This window comes from Ceratocystis lukuohia (assembly GCF_044167205.1).
Source record: "Ceratocystis lukuohia strain C4212 chromosome Unknown Supercontig3_pilon, whole genome shotgun sequence".
Classification (NCBI taxonomy): Eukaryota; Fungi; Ascomycota; class Sordariomycetes; order Microascales; family Ceratocystidaceae; genus Ceratocystis; species Ceratocystis lukuohia.
In genome coordinates, this window is record NW_027263522.1 from 1,701,567 (window position 1) to 1,726,565 (window position 24,999).

At 50.0% G+C, this 24,999-nt stretch overlaps 4 protein-coding genes across 4 annotated transcripts; all 4 read left to right on the forward strand.

Moving 5' to 3' along the window:
* Nucleotides 1-1,424: 1,424 nt before the first annotated feature.
* On the forward strand, nt 1,425-4,550 carry HOO65_030462 (Woronin body major protein; the record flags this gene model as incomplete). The annotated part of the gene is made up of 4 exons (XM_071001842.1): nt 1,425-1,450; nt 2,029-2,742; nt 3,405-3,787; nt 3,871-4,550. The coding sequence occupies 4 exons, from the start codon at nt 1,425-1,427 to the stop codon at nt 4,548-4,550; spliced, it is 1,803 nt and encodes a 600-aa protein (XP_070860141.1).
* Nucleotides 4,551-5,300: 750 nt separating this feature from the next.
* HOO65_030463 (peptidase C1-like family protein) lies at nt 5,301-6,954 on the forward strand (the record flags this gene model as incomplete). Its single annotated transcript, XM_071002110.1, has 2 exons — nt 5,301-5,524; nt 5,622-6,954. The coding sequence occupies 2 exons, from the start codon at nt 5,301-5,303 to the stop codon at nt 6,952-6,954; spliced, it is 1,557 nt and encodes a 518-aa protein (XP_070860142.1).
* A 4,371-nt stretch (nt 6,955-11,325) lies between these two features.
* Nucleotides 11,326-14,142, forward strand: HOO65_030464 (zinc finger protein DHHC domain containing protein; the record flags this gene model as incomplete). The annotated part of the gene is made up of 1 exon (XM_071000424.1): nt 11,326-14,142. The coding sequence occupies one exon, from the start codon at nt 11,326-11,328 to the stop codon at nt 14,140-14,142; it is 2,817 nt and encodes a 938-aa protein (XP_070860143.1).
* Nucleotides 14,143-22,371: 8,229 nt separating this feature from the next.
* HOO65_030465 (CK1/CK1/CK1-G protein kinase) lies at nt 22,372-24,430 on the forward strand (the record flags this gene model as incomplete). Its single annotated transcript, XM_071002000.1, has 4 exons — nt 22,372-22,590; nt 22,704-22,746; nt 22,796-22,968; nt 23,087-24,430. The coding sequence occupies 4 exons, from the start codon at nt 22,372-22,374 to the stop codon at nt 24,428-24,430; spliced, it is 1,779 nt and encodes a 592-aa protein (XP_070860144.1).
* Between the last annotated feature and the right edge of the window lie 569 nt (nt 24,431-24,999).

A 24,999-nucleotide genomic window follows, 5' to 3' on the forward strand; every position in this document is an offset into this window, starting at 1 on the left:
TATCACTGTTCTCTTGCCTCATACTTTGTTCGAGATTCTTTGCCAGCCTCCATACATTCATTGCATTGCATGACAACGTTGGCAGGGTAACAGACATGGGCTCCAGCTGAGCCAGAGCCTAGGAAGCGAAGAAAGCCAGTAAGACAACGAAACATGAACAATATTAAAAAGACAGACAGGAAAATGGAAAGCAAGGGGGAGGGGAGGGGGGAGGGAAAGAGAAAGGGAAGAACGAAAAGGGCACGGAGCAGGCTGAATAGAACTAGCGGAGTTTTGTTTTTTTTTATGATTTTTATTAATCAACCGTCGACTTGATGGTCTTTGCCCCAACCTTCGCTTCAAGGGAACCTCGGACTTGAAATTGGTCAGAGCGGGCTGGCTGGGTGGCAAGACAACACAGAAGATAATATACATGTGTATGTACATACATACATACGCCTGCACGCAGATACGGTACAAGACAATATATGCTACAACAGCGAACGACACGGTGACAGCATCTATCCTACAGTACGCTACACGTTCCGAGTTAACATAGCAGGCGTGCAGATAAACTGTGGATGTTAGTGGATGTTGTGTGTAAGGGTTGCATGCATCGGAGACCCTAATGCATGTAATACGAGATTTGTAACGAGACACGACGAGGATGTACACTCTTGGAACTGGTGAATAGCGCAAGCATAGCAATGGGCCAGCCACTCGTTTTATTTGTATTGAGGGGGCGGAATATGAAGGGAGGCTGTTTGTTTCCATGGACACGACGACGCTACGCAGTTACATGTTATTTTACGCTGTCTTGCCGTGCAGAGGAAGAGGAAAAAGCAAACTAAAGGACCGGGGGCTGTTTAGTCAGGGCCACTCTACTACCTAGAAACATGCAACAAGACAAGACAGACAACGCACTAGACTAGACTGTAAGTAGAGAACAACAGGGGGCTAGAGGCGGACTAGCGAGCAAGAAGGTCGACAGCTCGATAGGATTGGCTGGCCAGCGTTGTCCGTATTTGTGGAGACAGCGCTAGAATAGCTAGGATAGCTAGAATAGAAGCAGAATCAGGGGACTAAGGCACTATAGAAGACGCTACGGAAAGCCAGCTAACCAACTGAAAATAAGAGGATTTCCTCAGAGGAACGGGAACAACGAAGAAAGTAATGCGTGACGGGATGGTAATTACCGAGGAGGGCCATAGAGAAGAAGAAGGGAAAATGAACCAGAGATACACGCCCCCCCTCTCCAATAGAGACCCCCCCCATTCCTTGACTAGCTTGCTTCTTTTGTTGTCTCCCCAGCCTCTTGTCTTCTGCATAGTCACATTGAGACGGTGAAGGTCTATTGAAGCTTAGCGTAGCATGCATGGCAAAGGTCTCAGTAAACAGCCGCTCTTCTTGGGAGTCTTTTGTGTTGTGTTCTGTTCTCTTCTCCAATGGATTTCCCGCCATCACTCGCTAAGTGCACCTAATCAACCAATAGGCCAGCCATGCCAGGAATTGTCCACCAACATTCACACTTTGACATTCACGACAAGAGCTAATCTCCCTTCACATTCTGCGCATTCTTCAGGCTGCGCTTGTTCTCTCCCTCTGTGATGTCGATAACCCCAAGTAGACCCTAGATGTAGTTAGCCATTGTCCAACCGTAAAAACGCCCAGGGCTCCCAAGTCAAGAGCCTGGCCTTCTGCTTTTCTGGGGAAGGGGGGAGGCAAGTAAAGCAACACAAGAAAAAACCCGCTAAGCCACGGCACAAGACGAGGGACAGCCGCCCTGTAGCTTTGATTCTTTTTTTTTTTTTTTTTTCCCTTTTCCTTTTGTTTTCGTTGCTTTTCTGAACCGGCCGCTGCTTAACGTGAAGGGCCCTTCCTTTCCCTCCTTTTTACGCACCGTTTTTGACTTACACCGTCCGGAAAACACCACATCCAAACTATCACCACTTTTATTTTTATTATTTCATTTTTTTTTGCTGTTTATTGCCCTTGTTTTATTTTTGCACCCTTTGCCTCTGTCCTTTACCACTACCCCCCCATACAAAGACAAGACGCAGCTCCGTCTGCGTCCGCCCAGTTGCCCATCCTGGATTTCGAAGCTCGTGTGCCCGTTCCGGTCAGCGTCTTCCCGTCGTCGTACCGGGAGACGGCCGGAACCCAGAGCCAGTCGTCCTCGGCCGGAGGTATTGCCCAGCAGACTTCGGTCTCGTCAACCTCGGTCTCGGCTAGTACGACGAAGCTCGTCGATACTGCAGACCCCAACAACCTGCAGCCTCTACCTAGCAAGCAAACACTGTACCAGGCCTCGGTTGTGTCGTCATCGCAGGCGCCCCAGCAGCAGCAGGCCCTCCCTGAACCGGAGCATCACCATCACCACCACCTGCACAATCTCGCCCATCGTCTGGAGGAGAAGGTATTCCACCGCCACGAGAAGGACCACCAGCACCAGCATCAGCACCAGCACCAGCACCAACACCAGCACCAGTCCAAGTTCGACACACACTCGCAGTTCAACGGCGGTTTCCAGGCTGGTTTCCAGGCAGACTACCAGTCCGAGGCAGGCTATTCCAAGTACAAGCCCTCTGGCTCTGGCTCGTCGGCCAACTACGCAGGCTCTGCTGTTGGTGGAGGAACTGAGAGTATTCACATTCACGAGGAAATCCATCGCCGCCCTAACCCGGCCAAGTCGACGTTTTCAGCATCTGCTTCTCAGGCTTTCGGCCACCGCGAAAGCAGTTACGGAGCTGGCGACAATTACCGGTAAGTTAATTGTGTCATCTTTTTTTTTCCTTCTCCCCTTCTGCTTCTTGTCCGCTGGCTTTAGTCTTTGCTATCACTTGAGCTCTGCTTGCCCCCCCCTCCCCAAACTCAACTCTCGCCTTTACTCTTTCTATCTCTTCCTCGCGCTGTTTTGGCCTTGTTCTTCTCCCTCTTCCTTTCTTTTTCTTTCCTGCGCCTCTTTGCCGCAAGGCAGGGCCCTGATTGGGAAAAAGTAAACAAAAGACCGAGACAACGAGGACTTAATGTGAAAGCGAGGACATGGTGGGAAGGAAAAAAAAAGGAGGTGGGAGTTGGTGTGGAGTCAGGGGGAGGGGCGTGTGCAATACGCTGAGCCAGCAGTCAACCGAAATTAACACATCACACCCCCTTTGCTGAACAAAATAAACAAACAAGGGTCGGAGGCTGGGTAAACAGGGTGGCTGTACTGCGTACTGGGCCAAGTGCCCCTAGGCCCTAGGCCTCAAGCACCCAGGGGTGCAGCCGCGTCTTTTATACCCCTTCCTCGCCTTGAGCGTTGGTGCATTTATTTCGGTCTCCCTTCTCTTCCTTTTTATCTCTCCTCTCTTCCATTCCAGTCCATCTTTTTTCTTTCCCTCTTTCTTCCTCACACAACTACTAATACCACTCTTCCCTCTCTTCAGCCCTCCCCGCTCAGAATTCATCGAGACTCGTTGCGACACCAACAAGTCTCTTCCCATTCCCGCTACTCCCCTTGATCTTGCCGAACGCAGATATCGTGAATTTCGTCCCGCCGAGTCTAGCCAGACAACCGTCGACGTCGCTCACTTTTCGCGTCCCTCCTACGCCAACAAGAAAACATCTTCCGTTGTTTCGGAAGATCGCTTCGTAGAGTCTTACAAGACCGTCACCGCTTCCCGTGGTCCTCGTTCTCAGGTGTCTGCGGCTTACCCCGAATCATCTGTTTCGTACCGTTCCGCTACTAAGCCTCTTGCCCTCCCTGCTCCTCCCGAGTCTTCTCTCTCTACCTGCAAATCCGACAAAATGGGTTACTACGACGAGTCTGGTAAGCTAGCTAATCTGCCTTGTCAGCAATGTTGCCGACATGAAGCCACATTTCCACTGACACTAGATGCCCCACCCCACCAGGTCACTACCACTCCTTCCGTGCCGGTATGCACAAGGCTGCCGACCGCCTCATCGGTGGTTCCGACGAGACTGTTGTCCGTGAGACCATCATTGAGCGCCCCACTGGTTCCAACAGCTCTCCCAACACCGTCACTATTCCCTGCCACCACATTCGCCTGGGTGACTTCCTGATGCTGCAGGGCCGTCCCTGCCAGGTCATCAAGATCACCACCTCTCCTTCTACCGGCCAGTACCGCTACCTTGGTGTTGACCTGTTCACCAAGCAGCTGCACGAGGAGTCCTCCTTCATCTCCCACCCTGCCCCCAGCGTTGTTGTCCAGACCATGCTCGGCCCTGTCTTCAAGGTCTACCGCGTCCTGGACATCCAAGAGGGCGAGAGTAAGTACCAGTATCCATACCGAGGCGCGAAAATCAAAACGAGACAGCCCTCTGCCGCGGCGACTCAGTTGATTACGGCCTACGACAGAGACCTCATGCTAACGGTTCGGCTTACAGTTACCGCCATGACCGAGACCGGCGATATCAAGCAGGGTCTTCCCGTCATCGACCAGTCCAACCTGTACGGCCGCCTGCGGAGAGCTTTCGCCGCTGGTGCCGGCTCCGTTCGTGTCATGGTTCTCAACGACGATGGCAACGAGCTGGCTGTGGACATGAAGGTTGTCGGTGGTGCCCGTCTGTAAAGGACGCCCGCCTTATGTAGGGGTTTTTTTTTTTTCTGCGTTGATTTTGGGTGATTAATTATCAGAACATTTACCGTCAGACCTGATTTAAAGATAGTCTTGAAATAGTCGGTCTGTTAAACATGAATTTGTCATTTCTTTTTTTTTATAAAGAAAAACCAGAAGCTACCATTGTGATGTGACGTGCAGACATCTGAAAATTATGTTATGGAGAAGGAGCTCGAGTACAGCTATCTCCATGTTGCGAGTCGCTGACCAATCAAATTGCTCAACCGCTCAGAGCTTTAGAACCAATGAGGAGTTCGGAGATGGGTTGGTTCTCCAATTGAGCTGTTCGTCCTCTATCTAGTTAGTTGGTGCACCCTGATGGGTGGCGCTTATCGTCTCACTATTTTAGAGGTGGTTGGTTCACTTCACTTGCTGTATTTGACTGATAGTAGTTGCCTTGTGACCTAAGGAAACCACGGACTTGACATGGAAAGCGCGCAAAGACATGGGATTGATGGGGATTTATAGCGTAACTGCCTCTGCTCTCGCCCTTTTTTCCCCTCACGCTTTTTGTTTTCTTTTTATTTTCTTCTTTCCGCAGCTTGGATGTGTGTGAACTTGACTCTGAATTTCTGCATAACCTCAGTTTTTGAAGAAAAAGGAAAAGAAAAACAAAAACACTTCTACGTCCAATTTCACCATAAATACCGCCTGGTCTCTTTCCTTTTCAACTTCACATTACGTCACCATCTGTTCTCCACTATGGGTACCCAGCAATCCATCCTTGAACGAGTCGCTGATGAGAAGCGGGCCAGCACCGTCAGTGGCAGCTCGGCTTCGGGAGACGACGACTATGTGCATGTTGACACGGTTAACGAGAAGCAGCCCCGCGATTTAGCGGATCTTCGCACGCGCACACCCGAGGGGCTCTGGGTCCACCGTTTGGTGGATGAACAGTCAAAGATTTTGGCCCAGCCAAAGAACCGGTGGGTTTTCTTAGCATACACTTGCGGCTGCGACCGCCCCACGAATCTCGCAAACCAACCCGCTTAGAAACTAACCCTCCATTTTTTTTTCATACAGTCTTGCCCTCGCTGCTCTTAGCTCTGCAAACCCGCGCTCTGTGCTGAAGTCGGCGGCCACCAAGGTTAACGATCAGCACATTTTCAATACGGCTATTCCGTTCGAGGGCGCTCCCATTACGAACCAGCGGTCCAGTGGCCGATGCTGGCTGTTTGCCTCGACCAACACGTTCCGTGTGGCCCTGATGCAGCGCCACCGACTGGCGGAGTTTGAGCTTTCGCAGTCGTACCTGTTCTTCTGGGATAAGCTGGAAAAGTCCAACTGGTTCCTTGAGCAGATCATCGACACAGCGGTAGAGCCGTTGGACAGCCGGCTTGTGCAGCACCTCCTGGGCGATATCGTCTCGGATGGCGGTCAGTGGGATATGGTGTACAACCTGGTTGACAAGTACGGCCTGGTGCCGCAAGTGTTGTACCCTGACAGCTTCAATGCCAAGGCCACAGGCGTGCTTAACAGCATTCTCAAGACCAAACTGCGTGAATACGCCGTGCAACTACGTGCCCTGTGCTCGTCTGCCGAAACGGGAGCTTGTGGCTCGGCTATTGGCAAGGCAGACCTGGCTACGTTGCGCTCGGCCAAGGCCGCCATGATGCACGAGGTGCAAACTATACTGACCCTAACCCTAGGCGCACCGCCAGACCCGCAGGAGCCGTTTACATGGCAGTTCCGTGACCGGGATGGCAAGGCACAACAACTGACGACGACACCAGCAGCGTTTGCACGCGATATCTACTCAGCCGACTTCCGCGTATCTGCTACGGGGATTGCCAGCATGCTTTCGCTTGTCCACGACCCGCGCCATGAGCCGCTGACCAAGTTGACTGTGCCCCGGCTGGGCAACGTGGTTGGCGGACGTGCGATTGGCTATATCAACGTTGATATGGCGATTCTCAAAAACGCATGTGTGGCCATGCTTCGGGCTGGGATGCCGGTATTCTTCGGCAGCGATGTCGGCAAGTTCAGTGACTCGGGGGCTGGCATCATGGACCTCAACCTATACGACTACGAGCTGGGCTTTAACGTTGGCTTGCTGAACGGCACTGACAAGGCCACCCGCTTGCGTACGGGCGAGTCGCAGATGACCCATGCCATGGTGCTCACAGCAGTGCACATTGACCACGAAAAGGGTGCGTATGTGCGCTGGCGTGTGCAGAACAGCTGGGGTGCGGATGTGGGTGACAAGGGGTGGTTCGTCATGAGCGATGCGTGGATGGACGAGTTTGTCTACCAGGCAGTGGTGGACCCTCGATTTGTGCCCAAGGAGGTGCGCGATGTGATGAACAAGAAGCCGATTGAGCTGCCGATCTGGGACCCGATGGGCTCGCTGGCTTAGGCTTTGGACGGGCCGAGCGGAGCTGGCTCCGCCGACCTTGGGAACTGGGCCTTGTTTTGATATTGTTATTGCTGTTGCTGTTGTTGTACTCTTCACTTTCTTACGCGCGTCGAGCTGTCCATCAGGCCAGAATTATTTGTTTGCCGAGCCCTTTGTTTTTTATTTTTGATAATCACATGTTGTTGCTGGTAACTATTTTTGGTGCATGTCCGCTGTTGCTCCGCCATCGTGAATCGACTAATGTGAAGCGGCTGCCGCCCTGTAGCTAGCAAAACTCCTGCCTGAGACAGGACGGTAGCCCGAAACTAGGTGTGTGCACAAGTGTGTTTTGTGCGCATGTACAAACCGGGCGACTGGCCTAGATGGGATGAGACAGACAGTGAGCAGCGAAAATAGCACCTGGTTAGAGGAGGGCAGAGGAGGGCAGAGGAGGGCAGAGCAGGACAGAGCAGGGCAGAGCAGGGCAGAGCAGGACAGAGCAGGGCAGAGCAGGGCGGAGGGAAACGCTCAAAATAGGCAAGGAGTTTTTCACTTAGTTGCACATTTGTGTTGAAACGAGGAGACAACAATGACGAACTACATTGGTAGCATAAGAAAGGAAGAAGCCTTTTTTTTTTACCTTTTCCCCCTTGTTATTTTTTTCATTTTTTTTTTTTTCATGTTCGGCATTAGCTGTTCACCCATCCTGTGGTGTTAGTTGCTGGCCTGTTGGGCTCGTCGAGCTGAACTTTAAATGGGGAAGACCTACGGCACAAAGAAAGCCTGTGACTGTGACGTCTATCGCTCAACATGATGTGTTTTCTTTTTTTTTTCTGCAAAAATTTCACGCAATCTTTTTCTTCTCGCCTTTGGGCATGGGTTACACAAGGTGCAAAGATGCGAGGACAAACCAAAAGGGAAAAAAAAAAAAAGAAAACATCACAGCAGAGATCAAGAAGCGAGAAGGTCAGGCTGTGCAGGTTAGATAGGATGGGGATGGCGCATGATAGGTTATGCTGAGTAATTTGGCCCAGGCTGCTGCACAAGCAAGCAAGCCTGTCTGTGTAGGCAGACCGGGAAAACAGTCACATGGACGACCCAGAAGCCTGCCTGTCATGAGATTTTTGGCTTGTGACTTTTGGCGGTTGCGTGTATGTCTGTCTGTCTAACGGCTCTTCCTTTGTCCTCTGTTGGCTTGCTTGTCTTTCTCCTTTCCTTGTGCGACATCTAAAACAGCATCAAAAGGGGACGGACAATGGAGACAGGACAATGATATGGATGGCAGGTAAAACGATTATACTATACATGGTTAAAGTGGGGGAGGGAGGGGGAGGAGGGGGAGGGGGGGACTGGATCGTTGGTTCGCCATGCTCAAGGCTAGGGCAGGCTTATCCGTATCCGCACTGGCAAATGAAACGGGGTAAGAAGGCAGAGGAGAGAGGGAGGGGGGAGAGGACGGGGAAGAGAGGGAGAGGGGGGATGGGTAGGTGTAAAGGCGCCAGCCAAGCCAGGGTTTGGGAAGAGAAAACAACACAACAGTAGGGCGAAGGACCGAAAGAAAGAAAAGAAATGTGGAGAATGAGGATGGAGATTTTGAGGCACACCAAGTCGAAACCACTGAGCGCATGGCATGGCCTCTTTTTGTGGCCTTTGCCCTCCTTTTCGGACGCCAGAGGCTTGCTGTTTAGAGTCATTGGCAGAAGGCCTGGGGGGGGGGGAGGAGAACGAAGAAACACAGCAAAGAGCAGCAGGTCGGAAGCAAGAGAAAAAAAAAACAGTAAAAATAGATAAGAACAGACGAGTCCTTCTGGCTCTCTGGTAGACAAATGCTGGTAGCCGTTTAGATCACGATAGCAAACAAACATGCAACACAACACAAGATGGGAGGTGGGCTCGCGATCAAGGCCACGGCCATTCGTGCCCGGCAAACAGCATGTAGAGCTAGGAACAAGATGAAGCAGATGAGTCATTTGTGCATGTTGTGTGTGTGTGTGTGTGTGTGTGTGTGTGTGTGTGTGTGCGTGTTGTGGTTCATTGCCGGTTTGCGTGCTGCGGTATGTAGGTTTTTCTCTCTTTTCTTTTTTTTTTTTTTTTTTTTTTTTCCCTTTTTCTTCTTTTCCCTCTTTTTCCGGAGCTTCTCCTTTCTGTTCACTTTTTTGTCTTCTTATTTGCTATCCTGTCTCTTGGCTAAAATACATAAAATAAAACTGCGCGTTGCGAGCCAATCAGCGCGGGATGGATGGCAGTTGGATGTTGTATGTATGCTGTATCTTGTGTGTGTGCCGTGTGTGTATCTAGCTTGCAAGTATTGGGCAGCAATGCATTCTTCTCTCTTCCTCCCCTTCTACCGGCATATTTCTGTCTTTTTCCTAGTCTCCTGTGCCCGTTGAACAGGAACATACAAACCAGCCAGAGCAAGGCGCAAAGTCCCTCTCGATCTTTGATTCGTCACCCGACCAGTCGGCAAGCCACCAATATTTTTCCAGGCCGGTTCGTCCCTTTGTTTTCTTGTCTTGCCTCCTCTGGCCTGTGTGTAACCCCGGTCTCTCCTCACAGACTTGCAACAGGCCCAGCCTACAGCTTGACATCTTTCATCTCCCGTCTTGCGTCTCCCGCCTCTCATATGTCCTTTTGCCCGTTTGCCCTTTGCCCTGGATGTACACTTGCCTCATCGTCTCACTAAGCATGCATTGTGTGCAAAATAAACACCGCATATCACGCTTGTTCAGCTTGGCTCATGCGAGATTCCCGGCCCCAAGGTCAACACGGCTCTTCATCGTAGGAAGACGAATCTGAAAAGGAGTCAGTGTCGTCCATCACGCTGTGTCGATTTGGAAGAAAAAGAAAAAAAAAATCTTTCCTTCTTGACGAGCGTGTCTCAGATGACCTTGCTTGGCAAGTCCGAAGATCGCAGCCGTATCTGTATATACTAGCAAAAACACTGCACAGTAACGAAGAGCGGTATTGTATTTCTCGCAGGCTATCCGCTGCTATGGGAAACTTTAGACAGCGTCAGGCCAGGTGTCAGCCCTACGTTCTTGTGACCACACCAGTGGCTGTACACGAGACAACACGAGATGAGAAGATGAGATAAGAAGGGGCAGCTGCAGCTTGTAAATTGGGTTTTGTGATTCATGTTTCGTCCTTTGCCTCGCTCCCTGGTTCGTCTCCTCGTCTGAGGCCGCATCCAGGACTCTCCTGGCCAAGCTAGCGGAGTGTGAGTATAGGCTATATAGCACAGCCCAAAGCGGGCCTCAACTTAGGACTGGACCTCCTTGTGTATCATTGAGCGCTGTGGTGTTATTTGTATGAACAGACACTTTGATCTGGATGTTTGATTCTCCCCTACCAAGAACAGCGGATTAGCCGAGAGTAAAGGAGAGCGAAGCACTCGGCACTACGCCTACGCCTACGCCTACGCACCAAGTACCAGGCACCAAGCACCAGACGCCAAGCACCAAGCACCAAGCACTAAGCACCAAGCACTAAGCACTAAGCACTAAGCACTGAACATTGCATATCCTACTGTTGGAGAAGGCAGACGAAAAAACAGAAAAGAAGGCGCCTGGCGCACAAGAACAGAGGGCCAAAGACAGCGTGGGAAAGAAGTTTAAAGATTACCATCCCTTTCCTGTTCTAGAAATTTTAGCCCCTCACACACACCCGCTCACGCACGTACGCACGCACAAATTGTTGATATTTTTTTTTATCTTTTTTGATAACTAGCGTGGCAAGAGCAAAAAAACCAACGCTCTTTCCCGCCGTGTGTGTCTTGGAGTATTTTTTCTATTCTTTTTTTTTTTTTTTTCTTTTTTTTTTCCCCTTCATCGTTGCATTTTCTCTTTTTTTTCGTGACAGATCTGCAGGTGATATCCGAAACAATCATATAAACAGCAAACCGCTTTTTCCCTTCCCTTTCACACAATTTATCGGCTTTTTCCTGCTGCTCTTCTCTATTGGCCTCTCTAAAATTGTGACGACATTGATACATTGATCACAAGGAGTCAAGACAAGCTACTCTACTCGCCTCGCCTTCAAATATCTCTCTCCCCGTCTTCACTTGGTCCCTTGCACTTTCTTTTCTTCTTCTTTCTTCTCCTCACCTTCCTCTCCACCATACTCTCCTTCTCCTCCCTTATCCCACAATATTTATTATTTCACGTTACACACTTTTTACTTCTGCTTCGTCTGTCGCTTGCTCTTCTCGTCTTCTGCCTGCGAACCAACGGTCCAGGTCGAGCTAGCCAGAAGCCAACAACTTTAATCTGAACCGCTAGCCGGTTATCGGCCCCTCCCCCACCCATTCTTCTCTCCTACTTAGTGCTAGTCTATTTTGTTTTAGCCTTTCCACACATTTATATTGTGTTCCTCCCGCACTCCATCCTCCAAGATATGGATGATCGCGGCCATTTCTACCAGCCTTCGCCACTACAACACCAACAGTCTCAGCAATCTCAGCAACAGCAACAGCAACAGCAACAGCACCAGCAACAGCACCAGCACCAGCACCAGCACCAGCGCTCTGCCAGCTCTGCCTTTACCAACCACGAAATGTCCTACGCCACCAAAGCCGACTACTCAGACTACATTGACGAGCCTGCCTTTGTCACTGCTACCCCGCGGACAACTCACTCACACGCGCATGTTGGCGGCGGAGGCTCCGATTCAACAATGACATCGCCGCACTTGTCCTCTCAGGCCGCTTATGTCGGCTCCGCCCCACATCGCTTCGCGCCAGGCCAAAAGAGTTCCGTATCATCCTCAGTGAACTCTACCACTTCCCCACCGCCCGACCGTGGATATCGCTCACCGTCTACACACGCCACACTACCAGGCCGGGGCCGCTCCAAGTCGCCGAGCCCTAACGGTAAGATCAGCTACGTGATGAGTGACTCGAACCGCATGTACGGCGTGGGCTCCGGCTCAACCAAGCGCAGCAAGAGCCATGTTCGCGGCCATAGCTATGCGTCGCCGAACCGTGACTACGACCACCACCACCCCGATGATTTTCTGGACTCGCCAACTTCCCCTCGCGCTGATTACCCGCATCAAATGAACACTGGCGTTTCCGTAGGTGGCCGCTTTAACGGTGGCGATCGTTTCGATATTAGTGGTCGCATGCGCTTCGGCTCGGGCCCAACCGACGCCTCCGAGAGCGACTACCAGTGCTCGACCAACAGCGTTGATGCCTATGACGTCAGTACCCGCAGCGAGCGGGACCCGCAGCACCAGAGACCTGTGCTGATGTATGATCAGGGCCGGGCTAATCTCAATGTCACTACTACCACCACCGGAGACGCCCGCCGTGTGCCGTTGATGGGTTCTACTCGGCCTGGCCCGCTGCCGACGTATGAAACATCACCCAAGGCAAATCAGCTCGTAATGCAAACCTCACCTCGTGCATCTACAAGCAACACTAGCTCGGTATACCAGGCCATGCGCTACCCATACGACATGACAGAGGCCGAGAAGCGCAGGGCAGAAGATGAGGAGCGCCAGCGCTTGGCTAAACGCTTTGCTCTCAAGAATGACACCAATCGGGACAAGCGGATACTACAGTTGGAATACCGCGATGATACTTCTTCAAAGCGCGGTTTCAACTTGCACCCCCTAGACACTGAATTTGACGGCGATTATCGCGACAGGTCAGCGCTCATGCAGTCGCAATCGCGTGACACCCGGGATGATGCAGATCGCGATCGTCGTGCGCGAGGCGGTATTACCAGCAATAGCGGCTATCGGAGCGAGGATGATGTGCGTGTGCGCAAGGGCGGCCGTGATGTCATGATGCTTAAGGACAAGAGCCAACGTGAACGGAGTCGCATGGCTGAAGATCGGCGGTACAAAAGTAGTCAGAACATGACGCCAGATGACTCTGACTTTGAGGATCGCCAAGATGACACGCTTGGTGGCGAGGATTACGCCCTTGTCAACGTCATATCTCCTGACCGATCTGCCATCCGTGACGAGCGAGACGTGCGAGACGGCGCCAGAAAACGCACCAAGAACGAGAGTCCCACCAAGCGTTCTGCTCGATCTCGCACCCGAGAACGTGACGATGGTTGGGGGAGGCAAGAGGAGGAGAAGGAAAAGCGCCTCCGGGCTGAGCGGGAGCGAGAGCTTGAACGAGAGCGAGAGCGAGAGAGCCGCGAAATAGAACGGGAGGCCAAAGCTGAAAAAGAAAAGCAACGCCAGAGAGACGCCTCTGTTGCTGCTAGTAGTAGGCTGCCGCCGACACCACCCAAGGAGCCGCAGATCAAGAGCTCCATCCGTAGCTCCTCTACCTCGCCAACTACCCGGACCAAGAAATTCGGCGCTGCCGGTGACGAGAGTCGGGATGCTAGCGAGCATGCCGAGTTGAGGGACAAAAGACCCGAGCTCCAGTCTGCCAGTGGTATCACAACTCCTGATTCCTCCATAACTCCTGCCTCATCCTCCCCACGGCCGGCTGGCTCTCCGCCTCTTGACAAGTCCGCTGCAGCCTTTGAGTCAGCTAGCGCTGCTTCCGAGGGCGACGAAGAAGACACACCACGCGGACGCACAAAGCCAACCGATGTACCCGAGAAGAAGCAGGTGCGTGTGGTCTCGCCAAAGCGTGAAAAGAGCCAGGGCCCCAAGAAGCTCAAGGGCATTCTCAAGCAACCATCAAAATTCCCCGAAAACAACGACATCAATGAGTTGTCGAATGCAGCGGCCGATAGTAGTGATGACCGCTGGGATCGCAACAAAGAGCTTGTGGAAACCGGGAATCCAATCCCCGAGGGTGCTCGCTGGACACGGCTAGCACGCCGTATTGTGAATCGCGAGGCGCTAGATATGGAGAATGAGAAGTATGACGTCATGGATGACCAGATCATTGTCATGCGCGTGTTGTCGCACGCCGAAATCCAGGCATATGCCGATGCAACTGCTGAGTTGCGAGCAAGTAAGTCTTCTGAGTCCCTAAACCCTCAATCTGCACCCGCTCTCGACAACAACAACAACCCGACTAACCACATCATGTATTTTTATCTAGAACGCGCCGAACGTCGCCGCAAACACACTACTCACCGTGATGATGGGCCCGAGTCATCGCGAAGATCCACGCGCTCACGCAACGACCGAAATGAAAGGCGACGTGATGAGTCGGCCGAACACGACCGTCGACGTGACAAACGCCGGGAACGCGGCGAGCGTGATCCATACCGCGGCGAACGGGATCGGTATTAAAGCCGAGCCCGGAGACGTGATTTCCCCCTGCTTTTTATGGGCCTATTAATTCTGGTTGCCGGATGGACGGCGCGTTCCTGCCTGGGAATGAAAAGGGGAGGCTTTGTCTGCGTGTTGTTTCTTTTTTCCTTTGTTTGTTCACGCCCTCTATATGTTGTACTGTTCTTTATGTGCTTTGTTGCGTTTTTGTTTTTCCTTTTTTTTTTTCGTCTGTTTCTTTGCTTGTTCTCGTCTGCGCTTTCCTGGCTTAGCGCTTTCCCGTGTCGTTGCCACATGATTCTTTTTTTTTTCTTTCCATCATGAGCCACGAACTGTCTTACGTCCTAGTCACTGTGGGCTGCCTGTCTCCTGTTCTTTCTTTCCTAGATTTTGGTTATTTGGTGCTGGTTAAAAGTTACGATGTTTACGGCATATATATAGCGGAGCGCTAGTAAAAATACAGGGGTGTTTTTGAAGTGTGTAACTTGAGTGGCGCTTGTGCAACTACTGTGCCTGTACAAAGTTTTGAACCTCAGCCAGCCATGTATGTAGCTTCATCTATAGTAATATTTTGGAACGACCATCTAAGTGTGTCGTTACTTCATCTGAGGTAATGAGAATACACTAATGTAGTTATAGTGTTCCCTATTATGTCTTCAATAAAGTAATTGAAAAACATGGCTCCCCAAATAGCGCTCACTTTCTTTGCAATTCTAAGATTACTAAGCACACTAGAGCCCTAGAATCTGCAGTGGATAGAGCCACAACAGTGATACTACGTCTCCGCCACTTGGTATTCCATCACGTGACTAGCACACACATCAGAGAGCCTTCAGCGAATGTGTTTCTCATCCTAAATCACTACATTATTCGGCGACGCCTACATGCGCGCCCCCATTTCTTTCAGATTATGTAAGTGATAATAATGTGGGGTTAATGCACATTCGGACGAAAACCCCCCCCCCCTAACCCATTTCAGTCTTCATCTATATAATGTCCACAAAAGGCTCTTTCTTTTCACCAGGTTTTCCTCCCTCCTTAGATGACCACCCATCCTGCCATGACTTACACGAGGAGATAAAATGCCTGGATGGCACTGCGAAGAGATTTCCTTTCTCTAAAGTCCCATAAAGAGGACAACAGGAGAGGCACTATTTCCTTCAGGCTCGACAACCTCCAAATCCCTTGCTGCAGAGAACCCGAGCAAGAAAGAAGTCGCCGAAAAAACGCTACGATATGCCAAACCGGGGGCTACAGAACGCAATTTGGGTATACCCAGATGGCTCGCGCAACAAAGACCTAGATATTAGGTCAGACTCGGCTGTTTATCACAGCGTAAAGGTGTGTAATAGTAAACTACGGGGATATCAACTTGGGGGGTTTTTACTAATATTTTCGACAGCAGTTGAATGTGGCTACCATACCCCTACGTTGTATACACTATTTCTGCCACAAGATGCTATCACAAAGCTACCTTATGCGGTCGCAATGATTGGCCCAAGGCCTAACCTAAAGCGGCCTGCTATATCGCCTCCTGATACGAGTGGAGCGCGCCCTAGCAAAGCACAATCACCAAATCGAAAAATGAGCTAGGCGGCTTTGTATCGGAATTGTGGAGGAACCCTCAAAGGTCAAGAACCTTCTTGTTATTGGGGCTAAGCCTGCTCGTGTACTTCATTGAGCCTTCAGAGCTTTACTTCAATCTCTGCATTCCCCACATTGTGATATAGAGGCTTCGCCGGCTCAGGAGAGTTAAACCAGTACTGCACTTAAGACTGGTATTAAGAACACCCCCTATGCAATTATCATGACTATGATACAGCAAGCCCTCAATCAGCCAAATATTCACCACCATCGCAAGTGTGCAAAAAGACTTTTATACCAGCTACCACTTGAATCAGCTTTTAATTCTAGCAAAGGGGCGGCAATTTATCCTTTCCTATCAAATATCTGTTATTCTGTCTACCCGACAGAGGGTCGCCAACTCAATCTCATTAGGACTTTTCTAAGAAGCATACAGCATGCTAATAGGCCTGTATGATTTCCCATCCGCCTCTAATCTAGATGCTGCCAATAAGGTCTCTGCTGGGTCTTGTTAACATAATTTATCTTGCCGGATCGTGTCCATGTTAATACTCACCACTGATTTTCCACCTCTATACATGGCAAACACTCGATTTGATTTTCGTGGCTATATAATACGCTAGCATCTAAATGAGGCATATTCATAGTTGTCAAGGTTTTTCCTCATTCATCAAGTGTATTATGCCACGCTATAGTTGCTAGTATTTAGAAATGGCAAAAGAATATGTCCAACCTGGCTACAGGAGGAGGGCGAGTAACAAGCTTGCTTGGGAGCATACGAGCTTCTCCCGCCTGAGATCTGTGGTCAGCCTTGCAGAGGGTTAATTCTGTTTGGTAACCAACCCGGCGTCGTTTGATCTTGGTGATTCCAGTAGACATTAAATATATTCAATTCAATATGTCCAACCTTAACTAATCCCGTTTTTGTGGTTCTCCGAACTATTGAGCCAGTATTTTATCTGCGAGGGGAAGCCATGTCTAGAGCTAATCCAGTAGCGTTTATCTCTTACTCTTAGGTTCAAAGATGTGAAGTTCTCTGGCGTGGCAGCTTCAATACTTCCAGCGATTTGAAGCATAACGGCTACAATATAAGAAGCAACCTTAGGAGTTTGAGATAATCTCTAGGAGGGGGTCCTGTTCATAAGCATATAGTTTGCTGCCTATATATAGCTATTAAATGAAAGGTGGCCAGAGCTCTTGTAGGAGTTTATGTATCAGGCTGGATGTTCCCTATTCAGATCTCTCACTGTGATATCAATTGTCAGCTCTGTCTACCCTTTCTAGTAGGCACTAGCTAACAGGGTGACTAAGTGGGCATGGTTCACCCCTCCACGCCTTGTGCAAAGGCGCCTCGAGCACTATATTCAATGTGCAATACATTACTGTCGACGGCCATTGCTAGGAATTAAAAGCTAGCTTCTGAAATAGCTAGATTCCGAGTGATCATGGCCGTTGATAAACGCTTTTGTGTGCTTCTTTTTCTATCACATTTACACCTAGCTCTTCAGTAAGCACTATGTAAGTGATATCAGACTTGGTGTGTAGATCTAGTAAAAGACACACTCCCTAGTATACTGATAAAGAGACTAGGTCAAGAATCTAGTCGTTTGCTTCACCACGAGTCGTGAAATTCAAGAATGCAACGCAAAGGCATTTGACTTTCTAAAAACCCGCACATCCGTACACTAAGTAAAGCAACATCTATCGTTTACGACCTAAGCTTTAAACCACTAGAAAATCCTATCGTCTGCTTGCGCTTGAGGGCTACGTTGGGGGGAGGAAAATAAAATACGCATTGAAGTTAGGGTTAGCCGGTAGCCTATAGCGCGGAAAGTGGGCCTTTGAGAATTTGCACACAGACACGCTGCGTGAAAAACATGAATACTCGATAACCTCACAAACAAATTTTGCGTGGGAACTGAAGTTGTCAAACACCAGCAGAACCTTTCTCATCAAATCCTAAAACTACTCACGAGCTGTTTCTTGCAAGCATGGATGGATAGTCAGGGCTACGACCATCAGTTTAGCAGGCAACAGCCTAGCTCTCCCCGCACCTAGCATCAATAGCGCTGTCCAATAGTATACACCAAGCATTCACTGCTCCGACTAATCCATTGCCCGGATTTAACCATGGTCAGCCATTGATATTTAGTCAAGGTGGTGGGATTGTTCGATAAAATCAAATCTAACCTCCCAAAGCATAGGGCCCCTGCCCAAAACTCTGCATCAGCCATGCCACCCATACTCTCCTCATCAGTGCCTATACAGCCAAAACTTGGGCTAACTCAACTGCCGCCGCTTGTAACTCTTTCTCTGCTATTCATCAGGTCTGAACCAACGCGGCGCACACTTTTCAGGAGAGGATCTAGAGCCAGGCGCACGATGATTCGAGGATGAAAGAGTAAGGCAGCCACAGACGCACTATGGCACGCGCTAGAGAAGGCCATTGTTCGTTTTTTTTTCCTAGAACCCCTCTTGTATTAGATGCAGAGCATTTGTCTCCGTCACCGCAACTAGGTCACTCACTACCATTTTCAGGTATATTTTTCGAGTTGACGACTAGACAGCATCAAGGAGGCTGGGGTGGCTGTGCAACATGATATGGACCCAGCACCTAAAAGAGCAGGGCTGGACTACAGAGATTTACTGAGGCAGTGATCACTCTACCACAAAGCCTGCAAAAAGAGTCAAACAGAATGCCTACAAAACATACACATAGTCACATAGTGTCACGCTGAACAACAGGCGAAGAGACATGAGGACGGCAAAGACGACCAATGTCTTCTCGACCTTCACGCGAATGATCCCCATACAGACAAGAAGAATATCGAAGGTTTGCTGGAAAGCTTCTATAAATGGATCATTGAACACAGAGACTTCCAGAAGCTCCAAAACGGAAGGAAATACGGAAATTTTCTTGGACCAGGGGAGACCCTAGAAAAGGCAATACTACTCTGTGGTATTATCGATGAGCTCAGGCCAGATCCGTCAGTGCCACCCTCTTATTAGGTGGTGGTGATCGACTACTACCTTGCACGCTGCGAATTCGCAGCTCATCAAGCATATCCGAGAGAAATATGATTACAATGGGAATTATCTCTTTAACAATTAGAGTGCTTGGCATGGCCTCTGCGAGATATTAGCTTCGATAATGATCCAAGCCTAGAAAGTGCCGCCCTGGTTACTGGTGCCTTGGACGAGTATAGTGTGGGCGGCTAATGGCTACCTAATTTCATCACTAAGCCCTCATCTGCTAAAGGTTTGGATCAAGCCGCAGTTGGCTATCGAGGAAAGTTAGATGGTGCAAAGCGAAAAGCTAGAATACATCTCAAGCCTAGCCAAGACTCAATTCCCTTGGCAGTCAGATCATATGTCAAGCTGAAAGTAGACCAGTTGGCAAATAAAAAGATGTGCGATGAGGATACAATGCTCGTTATCCTAGAGCACCCGATGATAAACTTTGATGGCACTCTCCTTTGGGTGGCCCTAGTTTGTCAAGAACCTTCCAACGCGAGTATTCGAAAACTCCACACCCTGCGGACAATAACTAGCATCAGATTCAGATGGCAGAACAGTCAACATCTGAAATGTAGCCTCCAGCACATGTCTACAAACCCTCCAGAGCCGTGGCAGTTGCCTAGCGTCAGCGCTGTTCTTAAATGACGTACATCGACTAGCATTAGGGTTTCTTGACAGGACCACCAAGGCCTGGGACGCAACTTCTGGTGCATGCTTGCGGGCCCTTGAGAGCCATGGTGCTTGTGTAGCATCAGTGGCGGTCTCGAATGATTGGCAGCGACTGATACTGGGGTTTCATGACTACACAATCAAGGTTTGGGGTGTGACATGTAGGGTATTCCTGAAGATACCCGAAGGCTATGATGATGAGGTAACGTTACTGGAACTCCCGAATCATGAACAACGCCTGGCATTAGACTCAGATAAAAAAGCAAGCAAGGCCGGACTGTAGCTTCTGGCACATGCCCTCAAACTCTTTTAATAAACCACGCTATATATCGGTGCTCTTTCGGCCCATTTAACCACCTCAGCGTTTCCACAGATGTCGGAGTCCTGGACTTGGATGTACCCATTTCAGCTAAAAGCCCATCAGATAATCAGACATCCTTACCTCACTCCCACGACTATGACATCGGCGTTGTGTTGGTTATAAATGGTAGACACAAAGTGTTTTGGGTGCCGCTAGGGTTTCGTCCCATAAAATCAGTAGTAGCTGATACAAAGGCTGACTTGAGTTGCTAGTCTGGCAATGCCTTGGCCATAGCATTCAGGCCCAAATTCCAGCACGAGAGGTTCGATATTTAAATAAAGCGCTTCCAAGCTATGGTATCAAAGCGCAGATTCCCCTCTGGGTTAGACTTCGCTTCCCATAAAAGTTGCGTTAGCAAGTGACTTGGCAAGCTTCAGTCCACCAGTTTAAGTCATCTCAGCCATTTAACTATTTCCAGAAATTAAATCACCTGCTTGCTTGCCAGCTAAAGTATTTTTTATATTGTATCCATCCCGAAGGCTCCCATGAACCTCAATAGAACATTCAAAGTTCCCTACAAGTCCAGGCCTCAACGATGATTACAATAGAAATCATTAATGCTCAAGTGTAGTTTAGTGGGACGTCTTGTCACTCCGTCCCCTTCATACCTTGTATGCTTCAACACCAATGTTTCTAGATAGGCAGCAGATATCTGCTTTCCCGAGATTGACAATCTTTTCTTCTTTCGCAAGATGCCACCCATCTATTGCTCGGTTTTCTCCTCTTCATTCTTCCTTTACCTCTATTTCCTTGTAGAGGGACCAACTATTCCAACAGAGTATTCCTTAAATAACATATGCCTCGTGTTGTATGATGGAAGATTCAAGCCCTTAACCGGAACCTAGATACACCCAAAGCCGCTGTGAAAACGACACCAACCAAAGACCAAGTAGAAAGGCCATTGGCACCCATGCAGGGGCGTGGGGGGCACTATATAGCATCGTATACTCGCAAGCTTTTCGTGACGCAGAAACTAGGGCATAATACCTCAAAGTCCTAAGCAGCCATGTGCGCTATTATTCAAGCAATTTCCCGCCGTGTGCGAGTATGCGAGTATGGTTGACTTCATTGACATCCTCCGATGTTCATTTCAAGGAGGCTTGCCTGTCCTTGCTCCTGTCAATTTTTATTTCTATGACATAATCCAGCAAAATGCCTAGCTATCCTTTGTCGCTGGCCAGCCCCCCCCCCCCCCCCCCCATCCCCTTCCTAGACCCTTGATATATTGGCGCATCAATACGTTGGTACGTTGATGCGTTGACGCATTGGTCACACGCACAACGAACAAGAAACAACCTACCATCCTGCTCTTAACCGACCTAGTCTAGCCAATCCAAGCCAGTTGGACATGCATGTATGTAACCTTTTGCTGGCTAGCGATCAACCGATTTTTTATCGGACGTGGGGCAGGCGTGACTCGGCACAGACTCGATGCAGCTTCGGCGACTCAGAGGCCCAGAAGCACAGAAGAAACAGGGCAACAGGACATCGGCGACATCATCAATCAGTGCTTTTTTTTACGCTCTGCATGACAGTCAGAAAAACAGCTCAGTTTTCTCATTTTCCGCACATGCATAACCACCTGCTCTCGGTTCCCGTAACTCCACCCCCAGCGCCCCTTTGAGTCTTACGGCCGTTGGTGAATAAGAGCGGGTCACGATCTTTTTGGCCTGTGCCGTAGCGAGGCCGAGGCGAAGAATGGATGGACAACGCGATACAAGCTCCCGCAGTCAATCTTTGCTGTAGCCGTAGAATTGTATTCCGAAAAAGAGCATGTAAGTACAAAGGTGCAAAAATGGTTGCAGCCACAGAGGCACACAAAATAGCGGTATGTCAAAAGTACAGACTGCCTGCCCCTGCCTCCCCCCGCCTTGCCTCCGCAGTTGAGCCAAAACGGAAGGAAGTGAAATTTTCGTACAAGCACCAATCAGCGCTGGCTACGGCAAAGCTCGTGATGGCTTGGTGATAAGCTGCATATGTCTTTTTCCCATTGTTCTCTTCTTGTTCGTGTCTTTTCTTCTGTCATTTTTTCTTCATCTTGTCAGCCTGCCTTCCCGTCGGACGTTCTTGTTACTTTTCTCCTTAGATCCTTTCTCCAATTGGCGTCTGAGCTGCCTCTTCTGATTGGCTCTCTACCCATCCTCTTTCTAGAGCCTTGTTCTCTCCAGGAGAGGAAGAAAAAAAAAAGCGGAAAAAAGAAAAAGGTAACCTAGGGCGGCATTGGGCCTGTCTGTCTGGCTTTGGGTTTCTTCTTTTGCCTTCGATTTTCTTCTTGGAATTTCCCCAGGCGTTTCCTCTTGTTCTTATTTCTGCTCCTGGTTTTGTCCTTGTCAGGATTTTGGAATCTTGGCCCTCCCCTAGCTTGTTGTAGATTCTCACGCACTCCTCGCCATTCTTCACAGGTACTTGTTCTTTCCTCCTCGAAAAAGCCATCCGGCATTTCTCAATTAGCTCCCTCTCATCCGCTCCGCTCGCCCCGCTCCGCTCCGTAGCGCCCCTCGTCGCGGCCAATCCCCGCTCGGCTGATTCCATTCAGGGATTCCATATATATATATATATATAAGATACATACACATATAGTGCTTGTACACATCGCTAGCTCTAATCCCCTAGTCGTCATGGACGCCATCGTTAAAGAAGTCTCTGGCTGGCTGCAGACCTTGGACACCATTGCAACCAAGACCCAAGAACGCAAAACCGACCCGCTTCGCACAGAAAACGATCCCTCTAATAAAATCGGCAATTGGCAAATTAACAAAAAGGTCGGCACCGGGTCCTTTGGCGTTATATATGACGGCATCGACCCGAAAACACAGAAGCACCTGGCTTTCAAGTTTGTACGTCCCTAGCAAGCCGTGTGTACTACATGTATCAAAACTGCAAACTTTTGCTAACAACCACCCCCTCACCCTCCCTTTGGCAGGAAAGCACTGCTTGTGAATCCCCCCAGCTTCGCGAAGAGTACCGCTGCTACAAGCTCCTAGCAGGATGCAGTAAGTCTTTGGCTCTATATCGCTCGTTTTAATTCTTGCCTCTCTCCAGACTCTAATATCAGCCGCTTTCTAGAGGGCGTCAGTCCCGTACACGCCTTCGGTGACCAGTACCTCCACCGCTATCTCGTGATAGATAGACTCGGTCCGTCCTTGGAGATGCTTTACTCTAAGTGCAAGCGTGTGTTCTCAGTCAAGACTGTATGCATGCTTGGCATTCAAATGGTGCGTACTGCACGCAGCTTGCAAGCCCTACCCCTCTTGACACTTTCCATCCATGGACAATTGCGTTCCGCTCCAAGCATCGTATCACCTCCGCAGTGTACTAACCTCATGTTCTCAGATCGATCGTATCAAGTGCATACATGAACGCAAACTCATTTACCGTGACATCAAGCCACAAAACTTTCTCATGGGCCGGCCAGGGTCGGACGAGGAAGACGAAGTTTTTATCGTTGATCTAGGCATGTGCAAAGAGTATATTGACCCCATCACCAAAAATCACATATCTTTTGGTGGCTCCCGCGCCCTCTCCGGAACTGTGCAGTTTCTCAGCAACAGCGCCATCCAGGGCTTCCAGCAATCTCGACGCGACGACATCGAGTCTGTGTGCCTAGTGCTCATCTACCTCCTGAAGGGCCTTCCCTGGAACAACGCTGGCAGCACCGATAAAGTAACAAAGCTCAAGCTAGAAACCACAGCGGAAGACCTTTGTGAAGGTCTTGCTCCGCAGTTCCTCGAGTACATCAACTACATTCGTAACCTAGGCTTTGAAGTCGAACCCGACTATGCCTATCTGCAGGGCCTCCTCAACGCTGTTTTGGAGGATTTGGGGACCACTAACGACCGAAAATTCGATTGGGGCAAGCTGCCCGTTGTTGGCTCTCTGCGGCCGGTGTTTTATGATGACGCAACGCAAAAGAGCATCCACCAGTTGCACAAGGACATTGCGGCCACGCGTTACCGCGTCATGCGCGCTGCCCGTGGCACTCCTACAGCACCCAAGTTCTCTACACGCGGTATGTCCACAGCCCTCAGTCGGATCCCCGGTGGTCCCATGCAACAAGCTGGGCAGCGCTCAATGGACCCGCCTCCGGCCGACCAGCACCTAAGCAAAGCACAAAAGTCACTTGTACACCTAAGCGACAAGATCCTACGCGATCTGGCATGGACCGAGGACCTAGAGACCTCGCGGAATGCACTACACACAGCCCTAGAGCTGGCCACGGTCTCAATGTCCAACCCTACACCTTCAGAAGACCATACCACAAATCCGACATCACCCACCGGCGTTGTCGGAGGCTCCGTGTCGCCCGTACAGCCGACCAGCCCCAAGACGCGTGTGTGGCGGCCACCCGTCATGTCAACGCGGCCGGGAAGCAAGGAGGGGCGGCCCAGAACACCTGATGACAAGATGAATAGCCGGTCCAGCAAGGGCAGCAACAGCCCGGACAGGCGCAAGTCGCCAAGCCAGGTGACACAAAATCTCCCTCCACCCCCGCCTCTACCGATGGGCAAGGGTAGTGCGCCGCCAGAGCCAACGCAGAGCGCATTGATCCCGACTATGGCAGAGTACAAGTTCAAGGCGGAGGCACTAGAGGTGGACGATTGCGATAGCATAGAGGAAGAGCTAGCCCCAGTGGTGCCTGAGTATCACATGCGCAGAGGAGGGGCGCGAGAATCATGAGAACGAAGGACATCACGCAGCAGGCCTAGGATATATTTCGAACTAAGTTAGACTTTGTACTTTGCACTTGGATCTTTGTAGTTTTATGACTGAATGATGGTACGAACAATCAAAGAAAGCTGACGCGTATGCCCATTCTGCATGTGTGGCCATCTTGCCTGGCCCTTGTCCTGTTTCTTTCTTGTGTCTGCCTATCTACTCCATTGTTACCTATACCATACTAGTAGTCTCAAAACACCCAAGCAACAACCAGCAGCTAACAAAGAAAGCTCTGGCCTTTTCTTCCCGATCCACTCTTGCTTCGTCCGCGACGCGGCGACGAAAGTTGGCAAGCAAGGCTCATCCCTGGTCCGAGCTGGTCCTGGCCCTGTTTTGTTAGCTAACATAAAAATAAAAGACTGGAAACTGAAAACCGAGGAGCTCAGCTTTGCCTTGCACTCTTATCACTCTTATTCCTGCCTTTGTGAAGCAGTGTATTTCTATCTATACAACATTAAAGTCCACCTAAAGAGAGGGAGACACGCGAGACCTGAGGCACAACACAGGGAGAGTAAGAGAGTTGCTAGGAG